The sequence below is a fragment of the Schistocerca americana genome, chromosome 5, assembly GCF_021461395.2.
Source record: "Schistocerca americana isolate TAMUIC-IGC-003095 chromosome 5, iqSchAmer2.1, whole genome shotgun sequence".
Classification (NCBI taxonomy): Eukaryota; Metazoa; Arthropoda; class Insecta; order Orthoptera; family Acrididae; genus Schistocerca; species Schistocerca americana.
Window position 1 is genome coordinate 428,361,018 of NC_060123.1, and position 22,294 is coordinate 428,383,311.

General features: G+C 42.3%; 1 protein-coding gene across 4 annotated transcripts in view; it reads right to left on the bottom strand.

The window, feature by feature from the left end:
- The window catches only part of LOC124615411 (myb-related protein B), a 204,465-nt gene that overhangs the window by 37,014 nt on the left and 145,157 nt on the right, over positions 1 to 22,294 (bottom strand). For all 4 annotated transcript variants that reach the window (XM_047143276.1, XM_047143275.1, XM_047143277.1 and 1 more), the window contains exons 3-5: positions 9,153 to 9,302; positions 2,201 to 2,433; positions 1,720 to 1,978 (exon numbers count right to left, since the gene is read on the bottom strand). In XM_047143276.1, coding sequence (XP_046999232.1) covers positions 1,720 to 1,978; positions 2,201 to 2,433; positions 9,153 to 9,302 — 642 coding nt within the window. The remainder of the gene's footprint in view (positions 1 to 1,719; positions 1,979 to 2,200; positions 2,434 to 9,152; positions 9,303 to 22,294) is intronic.

Here is a 22,294-nt window from a genome sequence, read left to right on the forward strand (position 1 = left end):
ATATACAAATACGCATCTCAACAATTAAACATTCCTTATTACAAAAATACTGGCGTCTCAGTACATTTGTACCCACCCACAATTTCAATACTAAGAAGTATTACAGGGTATTCGAGGATAACTCTATTATAACACACATCATAAAACTTTCCCAGCTCCCTTTCTTAAAGTTGTTAGCAATTATTTCACCTGATTTGTGTCTGATTACAGAATACTATTCTGAATGTTCAGAACAGACAACATTCAAACAAAATAGAGAAGTTATATCTGATATTCACTGCCACCCATTTGCATTCTTAAAATATAAATGGCTGACTAGTTAAGGCTAAAACAGTAAGATCTTTTTTGTAGGGTATCCAACAATCAACTCTGAGCAATAAATAAAAAGCAAATGTCAACAGATCACTTATTTTATGGATTATAGTACAAAATTACACATTACAAAACAAAGAATGCATGTCAACATCAGTTTAGTGAGCAGGTTTAAATCTTCAAAGCTGTTTACAAATCCACTGAAATACATTCAATTCACTTTTATCTGTATAAAGAGCAGCTAATACTTTGAGATCTGTTCACTATTTCTTCATTAATATCAGTCACTGGAAGTAATTATTGCTTCCAGTCCGCAGCATAAACCAAACCAATACAAAACATACAAGATCATCAGGAACAGCCTGAAACGCTTATAAGGATATTGCAGAATAAATAGGATGTGTTGAGAAATAATTATTAAGAAAAAAATTGATATGTTGCACTGTTTATGAGTTAATTAACTTTCAAGTTAAGCAATCAGACCATTGCACACACTTGCAAACTCAAGCAGCCCGCCAGACGGTGTTACCAAGCATGTTGTTCTTTTGGTTTCCTATAACTGAACAAGAGAGCTATTCAAAAGTAGCACGTGGGACAATAGCAAGGATGAAGCCCAAGCCAAAGGCTGAGTTGTCTCGTGCATTATCGTCTATGCTATGAGAACAACTGACAATAATTGTATCCGGCAGGCTGTTTGGGTTTGTGCACAGAAAGGCCTGTTTGACTTACATCAATGCTGGCCAACTCAGAAACAGTGTGATGTGTCAAATTTTTTTCTTAAAAATTAATCCTCAGCACAACCTACCCTGCAACACCCTCACAAGCTTTTCAGGCTGTTTCTGACCACTCTGTACATTTTGTATTATCCAGTACCAGATCTAAAACACATTTTCTTCTACTTTTTATCCGCAGATTATCTTCAGAGGTTGTAGGGAAAACTATGATAAAGATCATTGTCAAATATCTGTATGTTCCATAAAGGATAGTAAATTACAGACTACATTACCATCCTGTTGATACTGCAGTTGAGAGCAAAATCAAGCACAAACACAAGAATTTATGAGCCAATATGGTATCATGTAGAAAGGAGGGGATCTATATTTTAGCCATAAACTATTATGTTTAAAGATGTCAATAAGTGCCAACATCAATTTATCACTGCACTGCTAACAGAACCTTGATTAAGCTGCACAATTTCCAACATTACTAGCAACAAACAATAAAACAATCTATCATTAAATAACTTCTATACATGCTGAAGGAATACTTATTTACATACCAACTGCACAAAGATTTACTTACTTTTTAAATAAATTTCTGAAGGAATTAGAAACATAATTGTTACGCCAAATTTTGTTTGAAATCTGTCAAACATGTTACTGCAATCATCACAGTCCATATACTCACATTGCTATATGTGTCAGCAGACCTTGCCAAATAATCACTACGAGATGCTGATGTAGTAAGGTTGTTTCGGAACTGTGACTGAACTGATTTATCGTCAATATCATCTGTCGTGCAAGCGGAGTTGGAAACACCAGTACCGACACTCGTCTGTTTCGCAGCCCTCGCCTTAGCACGCCGACTCTGACCCTCACAACGATCATCCGATTCGTACTTGCGGCGCATTGTTGAGTTCCAGTGATTCTTTATTGCATTGTCTGTCCTATGAAGAAAATGACCTATGATTAAACACAACTGAATTTAAATAATTTTGTAAAGAGAAAGTAATATCACTGGCACGTGTTCCAAACTGACACACAATAGAATAGAGAATTGTGATAAATTGACATGTTTTACTGTTTTCAATTACATTATTCATTGTTTGTTCTGTAAGAAGGTACATCTTCCTCATATGACACTAGGAAGCAGAGTGAATGACAGATACCTGCCAGGCAGCAGCTTTGCTATTTTAGCCCACTGGTTGCCCCATTGCTGATGCGCCCTATAGATGACCATGTCCTCCTCTTCTGTCCACGCAGTCTTCTTTATGTTAGGATTGAGGTGATTGTGCCAGCGCTCTCGGCACTGCTTGCCAATGCGGCCCTTTAGGTGGCGGGCAATCAACGTCCATTTCTTTGGTCCATAACGCTCAACCAGTTCCACAACCTTTTCATCTTCCTGTTGACATTGGACAACAAATCATGCCACATTATATCAACATAAAACACAAGAGCAGACAATAAGGATTTGTTATCACAAAGTCTAACTATTGCTGACAGGAAAGAACACATCAATCTCAATGGCAAAACTGAAGAAGGAACTAGGAAATTCTCACCTTATGCCCAATTTAAATGGGCCGAACATCCTACAGATATGTAATTTGAAACATTTAACTGTTGAACAAAGGTAAATGTATCTAATATTCTATTAATATCAAGGTCATTTGAGATAAACACCAGTACAGGGTGGACAAGGCAAGAGCATATACTTAGGAGTGGCTTGCGCACAATATTGGAAACCTGTAACTGAGAGGTCAGGCAAGAATTACTATCCCAGCTGTTGCCTAGTTAGAATCCAATGCTGTATTAACTGTGCCACATAACCCACGAAAACTATTGAATATGTGATTTGAGATAAAGAAGAGATTCCTGTCTAACTGGAAATTCAGAAATAAAGATCGCAATTGTACATTCATTCGCTCAATAAAATGAATGAAGAACTTCAGGGTACACAAACTTGAGAATTAAACCCATCCAAAATTTGAAAAATAAAAGACATTCACTCCCTGAAACTCCATTTCAAGAACTGAATTCTCTATAACAGTTTCACCATCACAGCCAAGTGACTTTCGAAACTTCCTTTTAGTCACTCACATGGAACCAGGTGACAAAATATTGTCATTTTCTTTCATTGTCACCACCATAGATGAATTACCATGGAATGTGACACAATGGATACCATAATAAGTTAAACACAAACAGTATACCTCCCAGTCTGTCAATATTTTTATTCCATAAAACCATATCCAACCATGAATGGCATTGGTCAAGTTGCTAACTTTCTCTCTGTTTTATTGGGTACTTTTAATGACTTCTACCAAATATATGTTTGTAAGTTCGTAAAATGATTGTGATACTTGGCAGGGAGTAAATTTCTTAAAATTCCGAAAGAGAAACTGTGCATAGTCCCTCTTGCAACATCATGTAGACTTTTCTATCTGGTATGCTATTAGTCACAAGATCACCAGATACGGGTGTTACCAGCCATGTAAAGGCTTCGTCACCACCAGAACCGTAAGTAACGCAAAAATTTAATGACACTGAATACTTTCACTGTGGTGAATTTGTTTAACGTCAAATATTTTCGTGACATTAATGCAGTCTCTTTGTACAGTGTCGTATCTGATATCACTTGAGTTTCCGCTATTGCAAGACAGAGTTCTAACTCCCCGGATGAAGTTCACAAACATCCTATAGAAATTACACTAGAAAGAACCTTAACTTTTCCCAAAGTCGGAGCTGAAGAGATGGAATGAAAACACGCGCTCAAGTAGCACGTTCCAGAATTGGTCGTCTTATTTTGAAACAATGTTCCATTATAACTTTAATTTTGCTGTATGAGAGCGCAAGACGAATCGTACAGTAAGCTTACGTTCACATTTATTCAAAGAGATGTCCTGTAAAATTAAAAGCGAAACAAAAGAGGGAAGCGAAGTTAGCTGCGTTTCCATCAGCTGGGCAATCCTTGTCGACGCCACTTGACTTGCCGTAGAGCGCATTCGAACCGCGGCCTTCGGACTGCTGCCGTGACGTAAGATAACGACCGGCCGTTACGTCACACCTCACGTCTCCCGACACGTGATGCCCTTGGCAAGCAGTCGCCGTGACCTTGCTTCAACTTATCCCTGTTGGGCTCAACATGATTGTTGTGCCCATTCAGGCTCCCGAAGCGTGCGTCATCGAATTCCTTGGTTGCCGCGCTTATTTGCTATCCACAGAGGTCATGCATAATCATTTAGCGCCTGAACATCACTCACTTTGAGACCTCATGACAGATCTTGGCTAAACTGTTATTAGCCTACGTATTTATTTTTAACAAACACCAGAGAGAGAGAGAGAGAGAGAGAGAGAGAGAGAGTCTTATACATTGACGAAAGTATTTTCATAACATCCTTCATAATACATAACACTTGTTGCATCGAAAAGGGGAAGAGAACACCTGCTTACTAATGCACAGAGGACACCTGCTTACTAATGCACAAACTTAACGCAGACCACAGTTTATACACTCGGTCAGTAACCGTCGTTGTTAGATCATGACTGTTACCCCAAGTACTATCAGCATCGTTAACAGGATGCGCACGATCCCTTAATATTTTTGCATAATAATCGGCCACACGTCACTTCTGAGCGATGATGATGATGACGATAACATACTAGCCCTTACCTATCAGTTGCTGTATTCTGTGTGGGCGGTCAGCAGAAGCGTTCAGCAAGCTTATCACTCGTGACCTTGGCAGTTGCTCGGGAGTGGGGGCCGAATACAAGAGATGATGAGCGAAGTGATTCCATCATGCTCGGGGCGGAAGGGAAATCGATCAAGTGAGATTACGAATGAACTGCGATGGAAACTGTACGTATGATATGTGCACGTTTAATGAATACATTGTTTTAATTTTGATATTTGCATTTTCTCCCAATTCCGCTTACGAACTTAGTATCAGAAAATAACCACACTTTTCGTTCTTTGTGCATGTGCCTCGAAGCTTACTTTTTTTGCGCGCTACAGTCATACTCTATTATTTCGCGAGTTTGTAAGCGAGGAGATTACATTCTTTAAAATATTTTTTTAACGAATTTCTTCAGCGCCACAGGGCTAGTATTGCAGTCAGCCATGAACTTAAATTAAAAGCAGTAGTAGGAAACATTCGTTCTGTCGAATACGGCACCGTATTTCGATCTCTCACCACTTCAAATGAAAGGAGCCATTTTTTTCTAAACTGGAGGACAAGAAAATTGCCAAGACGAAAATATTATGGTTTATTAAGGTTGCCAGACGTTCCGATTTTCCGGGACAGTCCCGGTTTCAGGTTAAGGAAATCTATGTACCGAAGGAGTATTCTTGAGCGGTAAAATCACTGAAGTGTTTGTTTTCAATGGAAGTGTTCATTCCAAGAAAAATATTCAGATGAATGGCTCGCCATAAAATGAAGTGACTAGGAAGTAGAATGTGGAAGTTATGATGCGTTTCTATGGCACACGGGGGGAGAGCTGACATTAAGGATCATTAAGCAGCGGAAAGCATAATCACACTTGTACTCTGTAAGCATTTAAAAACGGATAGTTATTTTGTTTCAAATTCATTTAAATAGGGCAAATTAGTAACAGCAACGGAATTAGCAACGCGCTATTATACCGTTAAACATCAAATGTCTTTTGAATCAGTGGACAGTACTAGGCTAAGCTTCAAACTTTTTTTAATGATTCCAAAGCACCAAAAACTGTGACGTTGGGCAGAACAAAATCAACAGCAATAGTGAAATCAGTGTTACCGGGTGACAGTCAAACAAATACGTGATGATTATCACAATACCGAGAAAATATTTCCATTAATTAATTTACTTTTGAAGCTTAAGAGAAGTTCCCTGGTTTGCCCCAGTTTCTGCTCCCCAAATTACGTCCATTTTCAGTCAGTGTAAGAGGAATGTCCAGGTTGGACGTACAGAAATTTTGGCAACTCTATCCCATGAAGGCCTCAAGTTGGTACTTGGTGGGCAGTTGAGCTGCTGTTCAGAAAATACATGACGTGTGAAAATAAACTTCTGCATACCTAGTTCAAATGGTTGTACGACTGAACATAGAAAACTCCAGAAAACGGTAACATGGACTTGGGCACCTCGTTCATAGGACATAAAATTACGTACACTTCTAAATAAGCTTAACAACGGTAGCTTAACATTATCACATCTGGAACTAACCCCGATTATTCCAGATCTGTACGGTAGTATGTACCACTCGTCTAAACTTCCCTAGTAAGTCCTCCTTCCTCGTATATAGTACTGTGACAAACAGCGCTCAGTTAGATGAAAACGTAGGCTTCCGCGGCCGTTGTCACAGTTAACAAAACTCGAGGCCGTATTGTCATTTAGAAAATTCCGACGTTTCGGCGACCGTTGCAAGGCGCCTTCTTCAGGTTCTAGGCGCTACAGTCTGGAACCGAGCGACCGCTACGGTCGCAGGTTCGAATCCTGCCTCTGGCATGGCTGTGTGTGATGTCCTTAGGTTAGTTAGGTTTAATTAGTTCTAAGTTCTAGGCGACTGATGACCTCAGAAGATAAGTCGCACAGTGCTCAGAGCCATTTGAGCCTTCTTCAGGGTGTATCGCAGTTAGCAATTACTGACAGCCTTCTGTTGTCAATGAATTGTAGGAGCACAGTGGGAACTCGCTGTCTGATGTCTGTCGCCCGCTCCTGCCCCACTGTACCACCTTCCAGCTGCTTATCGCCTGCTCTTCTCCACTGCACCTCGTAAGTGCGATTGTGTGACTGCTGCGACCAACTTACGGTAGGACTGAAGGCTTACGGCACCCCTCTCTACTTCAGTTGTCCTATAGTCAATCCGGCTCGTTCTCCAGAATAAGGCAAAAAAAAAAAAAAAAATGATTAGTCCATAAAATTTCGGGCGAACTGGCAGATATCTGCAACGCCAACTGGACCCACAACGCATGTGCCGGCGCCGTCTTCAATATTGTGAGCTCAGAGTATCCTCACAAGTATTCACGTATAGATGATCAGAAGACAGCGCCGAAATATCGTGGCAGCAAGTTGCAGATTTCCGGAATTTCCGCCGAAATTTTATGGAAAAATCTGCAAGCAAGGAAAGTATTAAATCTCACACAAAATGATTTCTCATGTAATTAGTTTGTAATTATTAATGATCATTCTTACGTATTTTACACTTTTTCCGCCCCAGAAAGCTGTCCGTACTAAAGATTTTTTACGCTGTTTAACACATCCAGCATATGGCAATCTCTGTAGTTACACTTCGGTTAAGTGCGCACCAACTATCTGTGATAAATGGCACAGTTGTACAAGGACGTTGAAAAACGCTGCATACGATACACAACTTCATAAAAATTCGTGACAAAATCTGTCAATCCACACTCCGTTACTCACCGCGCATCGCGAATTAATGACCGGATTTTTGGTACCTGTTTCAAGGAACAAATCTTTTAACTGTCGAATAATGACACGGTAGAGACTACACTGTATTTTCTTAGTTCCTCAAAGCTGTGCGTTATTAATGAGAGGAAATTGATTTGCTGAACTACTTATACTTGCGCAGGTTTCAATATATTTAACAGTTGTGATTAGTCAACTATAAGAGAGTTTAGTACGAAGCATGGCTCTAGTAAAGACGACCCATCGTTAATACTGCGCTTACTCAGCAGGATATCGGATCAATCTTTACTGTAATTACATAAGTGTGGTAGTTATGTCGACAGGCCCTTCGAGTAACTCCCTTAAACGATGTCGCGGCGAGCTGCTAACGTGCCAGCACAAGAAATATTTATTTTTGTATGAGACATAGTTAATTAATTCTTCCCTCAAACTAAATCTTTATGCTAAGGGCGTATATGCATTTATATCGGTATACCTGGTCTCCAACGGATGTAGTTTACTTATTGTTGGCGAAAGAAAGACAATCCCCGTCTTTCATATCTTTTGTCATGCTGTAACTGCAAGTGAAGCCTCGGCTTTACGGCATATTGTGCCGCAGCAAGTATATGAGCCGCAACATTAGCTTATGGGATGAAATACTATTCAACCCCCCTCCACCCGCCTTAAATGGGCACACTGATTGATCCTTGCTCGTAATTCCCCGACACTGATCGTTTTGCTGTGCTGTGGAACGGGTACCACGCTGATGCAAGTCACAGTAGAGCAGTGGTATGTTTGTGCCAGCCGGTTGTATGAAATCATCGCACACTGAGATGGGTCGCGTGGAGACGTAAAAGAATGGCAGACACCCTATTGTGTATCGACTTGCCCATAACCACACACTGAACTCCGTTGCCCAAACCGATGCAGATTGTCCAACTCATCTACAAGGAAGAGTATGGCCGTCGCAGCTGTGCCATAGGGCGTAAGAACAGTGGTCGAAAAACGATCAAAACAGAGTGTCACATCAGTTTCAAACCCAACAGAATTCGTGGCTGTTAGTGAATGCAGATCTACCTAAATACCGCGAAGAAAACATTTCGTGGCTGGTTCCTCGTAAAAGACCGCTCTCAAGGAGGCACGTAATACTGCGCTTTTCCAATGGGCCAGACAACAAAGAAGCTGCACATTAGCTAACGAGGCGTTTACGGTCACCTGCCAAGTCGCGATTTTGCCTCTTTTTCGATGTGTTTAGCCCGCAATGTGTAGAGGGTGTCGCTCGAGCAACAAGTGGTTTTGCGATGCTTTGGGACTGTTTTCGTGCCATGACTAGCGCTCTCTCCGCACCCTCTCTTCCTCTTCGAATTGAGGCAATTGTGAAGGCTAGGCCCCGTGGGAGTGAATACGCTTTTCTGCACAGTCTGTCCCAACATCTTCGAGGGAACAAACTTCAAAATTATGTTCACTGCGTATACCGAACGTTCATCAACTCAAAAGCCAGGAAACACAGAGGTCTTGGGATACAGGTGGTATGTATGTATGTCAATTAGCCGTAATTCCAGCTGGGCATCAGTATTTCTTCACCGAAATGTCAATACATTGTCCAAAATCGCACCACCGATGGAAGCAGAGATTTTCATCATCTTCTTCTTCTTTCAGAAAGTACCGAGGTTCAAAACTCTCAGAACTGTTTACTCACTCTGCAGGGAAAAAGACAAAGTAAAACGGAAGTGCTCACCTCCTTCGTCCATGGACCCTTGACGAGCTCCGGATTGACGACTTTCTGCCAGCGCTGCTGGCACTGCACGTCCGACCGGTCAGGGAAATGTTTCGCGATTATCTCCCAGCGCTCACTGTACACTTCCACCAGCTGCTTCAGCCGGGAATCCTGGAACATAAGGCACCACGCCACTGTTTAACACACGTTATGTATAACACAATGGTTCACAGATCAGAGGGCGGAAGACGGCCGCAGAAATTCTTTCGACATAGGGGAAGGAACTGGGGTGGGCAATAAACGTAAGTCGGAATTGCACACGTAAGGTTATGTAGAACTGAAGCCAGAAATAATTCTTATAACACACATATACAGTCTCAAAATATTTAGAATAAATATGATGAATTTCTTCAAATAATGATTGCGAAGCAAATTAGCAAATAAAATTATGTACATGGCGAAACTGCAGACACGCAGTACCCTCACAATTAAGTTACTTCTGCATAAACATGGTCCCCCAACTGCTTTGTGCAGCAATACGAGAATATTTAACGTTAAAGGATGTAACTGCAAGGGCTGTATTGTTACTGGACAATGCACCATCGCATCCGAATGAACTTGTTCTGAAACTGGATGATGCTATGATATTTGTAAAATATTTACCTCCTAATGTGAGCCTTAATTCTGCCAATGGATCAGGGTGTCATTGCTGCCATGAAGAAAATGTATAGAGGAAATCTGACATAAAAGCTTATTGATGAGGGGAGCAATCATTAAACACTTTGAAAACAACTGACTGTACCACACGCAATTTATGAAGTGTCGAAGGCGTGGTGCAACATAGAACAATCGACTGTAACCAAGTATTGGAAAAACATTAACCCTGAAATTGATGAAATTAGTGATTCCGATGGCGGAGAAGACTGCCCACTAGCAACATTAACTGTTGTTTTGGAAACTACTGCAGGTTGTGAAACTGTTACAAATAAAATATTTCTCAATGGACCGCACAGAGCCGGGCCATGATATGTTGAGTGACTATGCTATTGTTCAGCAACTACCTGAGGAAAAGCCGAGCAGGTGAATGACAGTGATGAAGATAACATTCCTCTAATTTCAGAAACAGGAATCAGTCATACGTCATTTTTTGTTTTTGAGCAACTCAAACTTCACCGTGTTCTTTCATTGCGGGTTATTCGCGGTTTTCGAGTTCCTAAATACCGCGGATAAGCGACAGTAAATTGCACTTGAAATCATTCCCGTTGCACGTAAGTACTACCTCTTTGAAACAAACTTACAAAACTTTCAGTAACTTACAAGCTGTGTCTATATATCTTTTTAATTCTTTTTTCTCCTCTGAGGGTGGCTCCATTCATTTACACACAATAGTGGATTTCTGTTACACGTAACATCGAGAACACATCCGACACGTTTCACACACCAGTGGCTCTTGTCGAACAAGACGTGAGAATCATTCTCTAGTGATCCCTTTTTGTCCTCATACATAGCCCAAAACTGCGTTTACCTACGATTTTATTGGTATATATTACGCTGGAGAATTCGCGAAGACAACAGCTTTCACCAAGCATTAATGTATCTCAACCGTGCCAACAGATAGCTCGGGTGTCTACTCAAAGCAAGCATACTCCGCTTACACGCCACTGAAACATGAGTAACATAATAATTTGGCCTACTGTAACTTCGACTCTGTCGACGAAAATGTACTGTTTCGTCAATACCTTGTTATTTATGTCAAAGAAAAAGTAGACTCTGCTTCGCCATGACTTCGAAATGATGGTTTACACACATACTAAAAAAACTTATCCGTGTCTCATGTAAGCAAATTCGAACACTGAAAACGCAAACTCTAACGTGGAAGAAACAAATCCTTTAGAAAGCTATCGAGAACTGAAAATGCTGAACACTGCATGAAGACTGCTGAGAGCATCTAAAAGCAGTCGCCTCAACTATTGCACCTAATTCCTATTCCCACTACTAGAATAACCAACCAAGAAGATACTGGATGGAACTTAGGCACAATACTTTGCAAACAGGGCCTCAATTTTATGACCAAATCACAGCCTACATCATATATCTTTTACTATTACGATTGGAATTAGGTCATTTTCAGATTATAAAACATTAAATAGCCTGCACCAGCTGATGCTGGTGATAGCAAACATCCTCTCCATATTTTACATGTGACAATCGCATAATTTGGGCGAAACTGGATGTATCAATCAAAAATACGTGATGTGGACTGTTCTTCTTTCATAGACGTATAAAACAGTTTATTTTCTCCTGGCGACACAATGCCGCCTTGCAAACTTCAAATTTGTTTTGTAAACATCCCCCAGGCTGTGGGTAAGCCAAGTCTCCGCTGTATTCTTTCTTCCAGGAGTGTTAGTCTTGCAAGTTTAGTAGGAGACATTCTGTGAAATTTGGAAGGTAGGAGACGAGACACTGATGGAGGTAAGAGCAGTGAGGACGAGTCGTGAGTCACGGTTGGGTAGCTCATTCGGTAGAAGCACTTGCCCGCGAAAGGCAAAGGTCCCAATTCGCGTCTCGGTCAGGCACAAAGTTTTCATCTGCCAGGAAGTTTCAAATTTGTTTTTTATAGGAGGTAGTTCGCATGCCGCTCTTCTGGTTGGGCTTTCACGAGCCTTGAAGACAAGGCTACTCCATTCCGAGTCTTGCTCCTCCACGGCTGAGAGCAGTATCCGTCCAATGCTGGTACACACTACTATTCGTATCAAACTTCACCAGAGCCCGATTAGCAGCCACTTTTGAGCGTTCCTGCGACCCACAAAGTCCCCACACTGAATGATACGGAGAAACAGTGTGATTAACCCCGAAGAATACCTAAATTATGGAGAGAGAGAATTGCTCTTTACGGAATGAGTTTAGAGAGTGAACTGGTAACAAGGACTAAAGACAAAAACAGACTTCTTTGTGCGGAAACTGTAAGCGATAGAGTGTTTCCTTTATTTATTTTAGTGCAACTGAGGAAGATGGGAAAACGGCAACGAGGTATATGAACGGGGCAAAAACGCCTTTCCCAAGCATAAGAAGCCTATCTTGGAACAAAGTAATTACCAAAAAAGTTGAAAAGACGTATATGAGAGACACTATCTACCCATGTTAAGTTACGTTGCAGAAACACGGATACTGACGGAGATAGCCAAAAGCAGAATACAATAAGGGGAATAGAGTTCTTAAGGAGTGGAACTGGTGTGACTAGATTGGTAGAGAAATAAAAGACTGTTTAAAATGATTTCTCACATATCGTATCTGAAGAAAAACGTGTGTTTGATTTTTCAGGTTTTCTGGATTTCGGCCGGTTGATTACTTAACTCAGTGCACCTGATGCTAGCGGGAGAATGACTATTCACAATGAAAATTTAGCTAAAATAATACCTTGTAAGTTAAAAAAGGTAAAAAAAGAAAGAAAAATGTGTAAATGAAGCGTCGGGGGAACACCGTGGGACTGATCGAGTAAGATGTTTGTTGCCTGTTACGAAGGTTGAAACGCCCCAAAACTAGCGAAATGCAGGACGACCTGCAGAGAACCTACTCGAGTCACTGACAAGCACAACGAAGACACTGACTGCTATACATTTTAGACGCAGCAGCCATGTGTGTGTGAGCTGTATGAATGTGTGTGTTTTCTACTTCGAAAGAACATCTTTTGGTGGAAAACTTGAATGTATAGTAGTCTTTTCTTTGTGCCTGTCTGTGTCTCAACCGTTCTATATACACTTTAAAAAGTTACATGTACAGACACAAACAATTACTATTTCAGAGAAACAGAATCGTATATTCACAAACTGAGGAAGTCAATAACGCGTTGGTCCACCTCTGGCACTTATGAAAGCAGTTTTCGGCTTGACATTCATTGATAGAGTTGGTTGGATGTCCTCCTAAGGAATATCGTGTCAAATTGTGTCCAACTGGCGAGTTAGATCGTCAAAATCTCGAGCTGGATGGAGGGCTTGCCCAAAATGCTCCAAACAGTCTCAATTGGGGAGAGATTCGGTGACCATGCTGTCGAAGGTAGTAGGGTTTGGCAGCCAAGAAGCCAAGGCGTATTCGGGCGGACATTATCTTGCTGAAATATAAGCCCATGATGGCTTGCCACTCAAGGGTAACAAAAGGGGGCGTAGCGTATCGTCGACGTACCGCTGTCCTGTAAGAGTGCCGCAGATTGCAATCAAAGGGGTCCTGCTATGAAAGGAAATTGCACCCCATACCATCACTTATGGCTGTCGGGCCGTATGGCGGGCGACAGTCAAGTTGGTATCGGGGCGTCTCCAGACACGTCTTCGCTGGTCATCAGGGCTCAGATCAAATCGGAACTTTTCATTGAAGGCAATCCTACTCCAGTTAATGAGATTCCATGCCGAAGACGTGCCTAGAGACGCCCCGGACAGCGGTGGGATGCCAACCTAGATGTTGCCTGCCATATGGCCCAAGAACAATCCGCGGCTCGCTCATAGTATAGCGGTACGTGGACGGTATTCTACGGCCCGTTTTGTTGCCCTTCATGCCAAGCCATCCTGGGCTTACATTTCAGCAAGATAATGCCCGTCCGCTCACGAAGAGTTTCTACTGCTTGCCTTCGTGATTGTCAAACCATACCATTGCAGCGTGGTCGCTGGATCTCTCTCCAACTGAGAACGTTCGGTGCGTTATCGGCAGGGCCCTTCAACCAGCTCGAGATTTTCACGACCTAACGCAGCATTTGTACAGGACTTGGCACGATATGCCTCAGAACATCCAATAATCCCTCCATCAACGACAAGCCGAATAACAGCTCGCCCACGAGCCAGATGTGTACCAACGCTTTATTGACTTGCTCAATCTGTGAAGCTATTTATCTTGAATAAATCATCCAACATGTGCATCATATCTATTTCCGTCCCAATCGGATAATTCTTTCGTGGTGTTCGCTTTTTTTCCCTTGGAGTGTATATAATTCACAAATTCTGACGTTGGATAATGAAGGACATGACCACACGGCGGGTAATAAAATGGGGGAGAGCCGTGAAGCGCGATTTCCCCATCCGCCATCTGTGCACCTTGGAGCGCTCGTGCTAGCAGCGCCCCGCCGCTCTCACGGCTCCAAAGCAAGGCAGGTACAGGTCCCATCGGACACAATGGCTGGCAGCTCTGCCCGACGGGCAGGTAACCAGCGCCCTGGAAATTGTGTCGCGATAGCAACTGGATTTATCCCCATCCCCCCACCCCTTAGGCTCGTGAATCGAACCAGGACCGGAAAGGGTACGCACATCCTATACTCTATACATATGTATGTTTCCACCCTTCCTTCCGTCCTTCCTAATTCGCTTACATACAGCTACAGGGGTGTCCAAGGGTCAGATTTCAAAAGGGTCGCTGAAATGTTACAAGGGCCCGATTGCACAGTTCGCATCCGTCCAGTAGTTTAGTAAATAGCAATTGCATGCACGGTTTGCTTCAATTTGTCTGAAAAAATTCCAATTTCAAATGCACTACTAACACTTGCCATGTGCGCCAAAATCACTGGAGGTAGACTGAGTCCAAGACTAATACTAGTTATGGGATTAGACGGATTCTTGTTTAGTTTAATTGTATCTCGATGTATCTTCTATTTCATAACCTCTCCTACAGTATGGTTGGAGCTTTCTAAGTCACTCAGAATTGTAAGTGGGCTCGACAAAACATTGCGACAGGACTACCTGACATTTGTTTTTCAATATAGTCAGAGTTTATTTCAGTTACTGTCTATTACTGATCCGTAGTTTTCTCTCTGCCCCCTTTATTAAACTTCATCAATTTCGGCAACTAAAGACTAATATCTCCACATTCCAGAAACAGAAGATTAACAGGTGAGTGCAACTTTCTGTCTGATAGGGAAACAGTAGTGGTACATTCCTCGAATCTATCCAGTCATTACAAACGTAACGACAGACAAGTTACCATGTCTGCTCCGTCACTGGATGACTGGGAACGAGTGGTCTGGACTGATGACTCGTGCTGGATCCTGTGGCAATCCGATGGAAGGTTTTATATTTGTTGAATTCATGGAGAATATCACGTCATATAATGTGTAGTGGTTGGTTGGTTGATCTGGGAGAGGGGACCAAACATTGAGGTTATCAGTCTCTTCGGATTAGCGAAGGATGGGCAAGGAAGTCGGCCGGGCCCTTTCAAAGGAACCATCCTAGCACTTCCCTGAAGCGATTTAGGGAAAACACGGAAGACTCAAATCAGGATGGCCGGATGCGGGTTTGAACCGTCGTCCTCCAGAATGTGCACGTGTAGTGTCAATAGTGAAGTACAGAGGAAGTGGTGTTACGGTATAGCAGTGTTTTTGGTTGTTAGGTTGTGGTCCCGTTAGTGCACTTAAAGAACGCTCAATACGGAAGGATGTGAATACATTCTACATCATTTAGTGCGTACAGCAAAGGTAAAGTTCACAGTTTAGAGTCATGATTGTTATTATCAGCACCGTATCAATAAAGCAGTATCACTGGGGCAATGGTGGAGAGTAAAAATTCCTGACATGGACTGGTTTGCCAAAGTCCCGACTTGAACTCAATGGAACATCTTTGAGATGAAATAGAAAGCCGACTTCGCTCCAGACAGAGGAAGAATGGTCTTCCATTCCTCCACAGATCCCGGCACCGCACTAAGAGTGCCCAGCAGAGTTTAATCCGTGATAAAGGCGAAGAGTGGACATCCTTACTAATAAGTGTCAGGAACTATCTTGGTCAGAGTGTAGTGGTCCCTCAATATACCACATTATTACAAACAGCTTTTGGTGGTTTCGCAATGCCATTCTTTAATTCACCGTTATCTTCTCTGACTACTAACAGCATCTGCGCTTGAACAATATTCAACACGTTACCGTGCTGGTTAATCTTGCTTCATTCAGTATAAGACAACGTGAGGTCAAATCGCGCCTCTCAAATCAAATGAAGCAGCCAGTGTTAAAGCAATTATTCTAACAGTTTTCTCTAAATCTGTTAAAAGGGAAATACATGATGACGACAGGAAAAAAATAACTACTTCCTGAAAAGAGCAACTTTAAAAATGACTTATCGAAACCCATACATCAACGATTTCATTTTGTTTAACGAACTAACTACTGTCTGAGAACATGCATGGGAAATTATTTTAACACAAAATTAATCCTTTTTATGGTAGAAAAAGTTTACATTCAGTTAATGAATTTTAAGACACCGCTTGTGACATGAACCAGTAGCCTATCAACTGCAAAACCGATACAAGATACAATCTCTAATATGTAATGATACTATTATTTCTTACGTTTTCAAAAGCCATCACTGTGATGACGACGTTTGGTTTGTGGGGCGCTCAACTGCGCGCTTATCAGCGCCCGTACAAAGTCCCAATTTTTTCACAGAACAATTTCTTTCACAGTCCAATCCAGCCACTATCACGAATGATGAGGATGATGATGAAATGGTGAGCACAACACAAACACCCAGTCCCTGGGCAGAGGAAATCCCCAACCCTGCTGGGAATCGAACCCGGGACCTCCCTCACTTTGATGACTCTCTACACAGAAAATGTAAATAAACAAATAGGTATCATCTGTCAGTAATATCTGGTATGATTCCGACACACTTTAGCAATAACCGAGGATGTTTTCAGATCGCTGAATTGTCGTGAGTAATTGGGTTTGAATTTTTTTTAACATGTGCACTAAACGTATGACGTAAGCACTAAACAGTGTGTTGTTTTGTAGTAAACGTTGGTAGCGAGGCAAAACCGGTGCATAACTGTCAGAGTCATTCGATTTCTGGCGTTACAGCTATTCCCGTCAGCCACGTCGTCCGGTCTTTGTAAAGCGCTTTTCCACTAGCACATAAACTTTCACAAGTCGTTGGCAGAAGTTACTACTGTAAGTCATTTGACGTGGAAACAATCTCAGCACGTCGACGTCCGTGAGTTCCGTTTACTTGCAGGGGCAGCCTCCACAAGTTAGAACAGACAGTATCCTGCCGCAAGTATCTGCCGAACTTGCCAGTTACTGTTAGTTTTTCTCACACTTGCAGAAGTTATGTGCATTCAATACCAGTACAATGTCAGTGAGGAACAGGAGAGTGGAACAAAGATTGACGTACCGAAACAAATGTACTGAGGGAACCCGTAAACATACATATTTAACTTCCGTCAGCCAGGGAAGTGCGAATAAATTAACAGATCGTTTTGTTTCACCAGAATGGAAAGTGGAATGGCACTAGGGAATTCTTTAAATTTTAGCTGATTTTTAATCTTCGCCATAAACATTAATGCATTACGTTTGTAACGCATAATGTTTGCAAAAATCGAACAGTACTCAATAGGCGGTCTCTTTGTGATACAGTCCACCCCGATAGCTGAGTGGTCAGCGCGGCGGTCTGTCAGGCCAAGGGGCCCGAGTTCGATTCCCGGCTGGGTCGGAGATTTTCTCTGCTCAGGAACTGGGTGTTGTGTTGTCCTCATTATCATTTAATCATCATCATCAGTGGAAGACAACGGGAAACCACCACTGGAATCACTTACGTAGACGCTCATGCGGTGGACCTCCTTGACGTGATTTCCCCCATGACAAGACCAGCCGTAAGGCAGAACACAAAGTTTTTTATGATACAGCTTGCAGCATTTTTGTAACCTGCTTTCGAACATGTTATTGTACTACAGACAAAAGATTTTTGAAGACTGCAGAAAGGTTTTAATCTGAGCGAAGCCCTCTAATTAAAATTCACGAAATAGTGTTTCTTGATAAATGCGTACACCTCTGTATCCAATTCTTCACCATCGATGGTGGCTGCCCTCGTTTTTAGCACGACAATGTAAGCATCCACTTGCCGATCTCACGACACGGTTCTAGAGGAAACACTTCTGCAAGTACTTGCGGCAAGTTACAAGCTGCCCGAGCGACTTTCAAACTCTAGCTGCTGCTAGTCGCGCAAGCGAGAAAAAAAAGGGGGATTACATCATCACTGGAAGACGCTTCTTGGAGGAGCAAGGCGTCAAAGGTCTGCGAAAGCAGCTGTGGTCAGCCCTTGGACGCCCTTCGAATGGGGTAACTGTGTGTATGCGCGGAGGGCCCTGGGGTTGCGCGATCCCCCGGTGGGAAGCAGCAGAGGACGCGGAGTCGCGGGAAACGACGCACTTGGAGTAGCAGGGCGGCAACCCTTCAGGAGCCCCTGTACCAAAAGGAGCTCTCTGGCGCATTGTATTTCTTACAGGACGGTAGGGTGGGGCGCCCAGGCAAGCCCTTGGCCACTCGCGTTAAGAGGCTACAGCGGACGGATACTGCGTACAGCGGTATCTTCTCCACTTGTTAACACTGGAGACGACAGCTCCTTTCCTAGCCCTACTTCGCGAGAATCGCTCGTGCAGCGAATAGCCCCGTGTGACTGGAAAACAGCGTATGTCACTCTTGTTTACAAAACGGGTAACATATCAGGAGCACTTATACACCACACCAACACCGCTTTTACACCAATATCGCTGACGTCCGTCTGTTGCAGGATCTTGAGCATATTCAAATATCTAATATATGGATACAGATGCACCATTGTAATAAGATCCATGATAATTTATGGGGTTCAGTATGGGGGAACAAAGTACAACAGATGGTGGTTGCTAAGGAGCTTCCCCAAGGTGCACAGACAGCGCAGCCATAACAGGCGGAATCAGCAACGATCCACCGCTGAGATGGAGAACATGCTGGACATGACCCCATTACACCTTTGGGTTACAGTGGTGGCAGCAGACTGGACATAAAGGTTAGAAATTAGAAAAAACTGGGAAATTTTGGAATCCCAGAAACCTGCACCAATATACACGGTGACTCCGTGATGATGTTGCAAACTTTTAGAGACGTTATCAATTTGGGGTAAGGAACCCTGGGCCGGAAACGACAGTCAAAAGTTATAAGCGAAAATCGCTCTTAATATCCCTCACAGTGGAACACACATACCGCTACTATTGTTGCTAAGATTGTAGGATAGGCAGCTTTCTGAGGTGGTAGTATGAATCAAAAAATGACTAGTAACTACGCGCTGTAAAATGCATGCCTTACGATGTAAGATAATCGTTCATTTTCGCTACTGTGAAATTTACATCTACTGAACAAGTGTCCATACCTCTTAACGTACCAGAATGCAAGTGCCCATACCTCTTAACGTACCAGAATGCATTTTAGAGTCCATATTTATAATTTTTTTCTTGTTTTGGTCCATACTGCCACCTCTGAAAGTTTCGTACCCTAGTATCTTAGCAAGAGCACCGATACATGTATTCAACTCGCTTGTAACTTTGAACTCGGTCGTTTCTGGACAAGGGTCCCCCACCTCAAATTGATACATTTACCCTTCTCCACAATCTCTGATAGTTTGTAACTTCATCAGGGAATCACTCTGTAACTAATGTGGCTTACCCGATTGACTTTACTATACTTACAAGGAGATAACCATACAATAAACTCAATTTCGGCGAAGGAAAACAGTGGGCCAAGATCACATAAGTTGGCACAGTAGATAGGCCTTGAAAAACTGAACACAGATCAATCGAGAAAACAGGAAGAAGTTGTGTGGAACTAAGAAAAAAATAAGCAAAATATACAAACTGAGTAGTCCATGCGCAAGAGAGGCAACATCAAGGATTGTGTGAGCTCAGGAGCGCCGTGGTCCCCTGGTTAGCGTGAGCAGCTGCGGAACGAGAGGTCCTTGGTTCAAGTCTGCCCTCGAGTGAAAAGTATACTTTCTTTATTTTCGCAAAGTTGTGATCAGTCCGTTCGTTCATTGACGTCTCTGCTCACTGTAATAAGTTTAGTGTCAGTGTTTTGCGGCCGCACCGCAAAACCATGCGATTAGTAGACGAAAGGACGTGCCTCTCCAATGGGAACCGAAAACATTTGATCTCATGGTCATAGGTCAACCGATTCCTCCACAGGAAAACACGTCTGATATATTCTATACGACACTAGTGACGGCATGTGCGTCACATGACAGGAATATGTTGTCGACCCACCGAACTTGTACACTTGGCGAATGGGTAAAAAGGTTCTTCTACCTTGCCCGATTTAGGTTTTCTTGTGGGTGTGATAATCACTCCCAAAAAAAGTGATGAAAACATAAGAGTTTGTCACATAAACTGCAACAAACGAATGCAACAGTTTCACAGTCGCACAGTTTTTCCTGTGCTCTGTCAAAACATATGTTTTTTTTCGTGTGTAGACCGTCAAATCCTGCATATGTCCAAGCAAATCTGAACATGTCCTGGAATTTTGGAGAGCGAAGTTGATTATGTGTGAGTGCCTGAACTTTGATAATTGACACATGATCACGTAAACAATACTGCTCTGTGTACCTGTGCAGCTTCGCAAAATCATAGAATCTTTTCACAAAGTATTTCACTTGCCGAAAACCAAACACTTCTAACTGTTGCACAAGAGGTGTACAACCTGGAGGAATGGTAACACGTCCACTCCCACAATACAATTGTACAAATCCTGATCCTTCTGTCCTGTATAGCTGGCAAGGAGTAAGGCAAAATCTTTGTCTGCGTAAGGAGCACTCGAGGGAAGACGTGAACCAAGGACCTCTCGTTCCGCCAAGGACCTCTCGTTCCGCAGCTGCTCACGCTAACCACGGGACCACGGCGCTCCTGAACACACACAATCCTTGATGTTGCCTATCTTGCGCATGGACTACTCAGTTTGTATATTTTGCTTATTTTTTTCATAGTTCCACACAACTTCTTCCTGTTTTCTCGATTGATCCGTGTTCAGTTTTTCAAGGCCTATCCACTGTGTCAACTTACAACTAAATCTGAAGGAGGTGCGATGGGGAGGTTCCCTTGTTAGCAGGCTTCGAGATAACAATTTTCCCTCTTTCAATACGCGAACGCAACAGGAAACAAAAATCGGTTACACTTGTACGATGCACCCTCCACCATTCCCTGTACAGTTGCTTGTAGGATACATATGTACATTTGCAGCAAGCAGATCCACAGATGGATTGCTTTTAAAACTGCCATGACATCCTGGACGCTTACTAGCTTCTCTCAGAGAATTCTGAACAATAAGAGCATAGAACCTCTTGATTTAATTATTCTCTCTACGTTTTCTCCACTTCTTCTCACAGTGTTGCCAAAGAACAGGAAAATTTTTTGGTTGACACAAAAAGAAACCCAGGTGGATATACCGAGTTGTTCAACGTACATCTTTCCTCACTTTCCACACCCATTCTATGCGCTGCTTTCTGCGCCAGCAGCACCAAAGCTCAAATTCATCGATACGCTGTTTGTCTATGGGTTTAAGGGTCCATGTCTCGAAATCATAAAAAAGACGGAAAACACGAGTGTTTCAACAGGCCGGACCTTTGTGGTGTTCGTTACTGCTCTGTTCTGCTAGATCTTGGTGTGATGCTTCATAGCTACCAGCCTTAGCATGATCCATCTCATCTTTACAGCTTCCCATGCAGCTGATGGTTGACCCAAGATAGATGAAAGAATGCACCTCTTCCTTTAATCTAACTGCGAGTTCAATCTGTATTCCTCAATCAATTACCATTAGTCTGGACTTGCTGAGAGTGTGGTCCAATCCGTATTGTTGATGTATGTCTTTTACTTCTGTTAATAGTTCAATCAAGTTCATCTTCGCTGCTGGTTAAAAAACCCAACATAACCAGCGACTCGAAGGTTGGTAATGCCCAATTGATAAATCTTCAAATAACGATGGATAACCGATGTTTTATGTTAAAATATGATTAACATTAGCAATTTAATAAAATAATATTTCATAAGGTTATGTCGCTTCATTGGATTCTACTTAAAACGTAGATCTTCCACCACTTTCCACATCCCAGACTTCTCTGTGACATCTAACGAAATATGACAAATGTAATAAAGTTGAAAAATTATTGCACTTTCTATGATGCCACAGCTCAATCAATATAGCCATCAATTTTCTCACTTTTTACTTTACCTCACCTACGGAAAATCATGCAGCCAGGGAAAATATCGACCAATTTTCATGAATGATGTGGTATTTAAAAGGAGTGGCTAATTTGTCTATTCACAGTCTTCGACAAATTTGTTTTCCAGTTACAACAGTGGGACAATATTTACTCTTAATTCTACAGAATGTAATAAATTTGGGA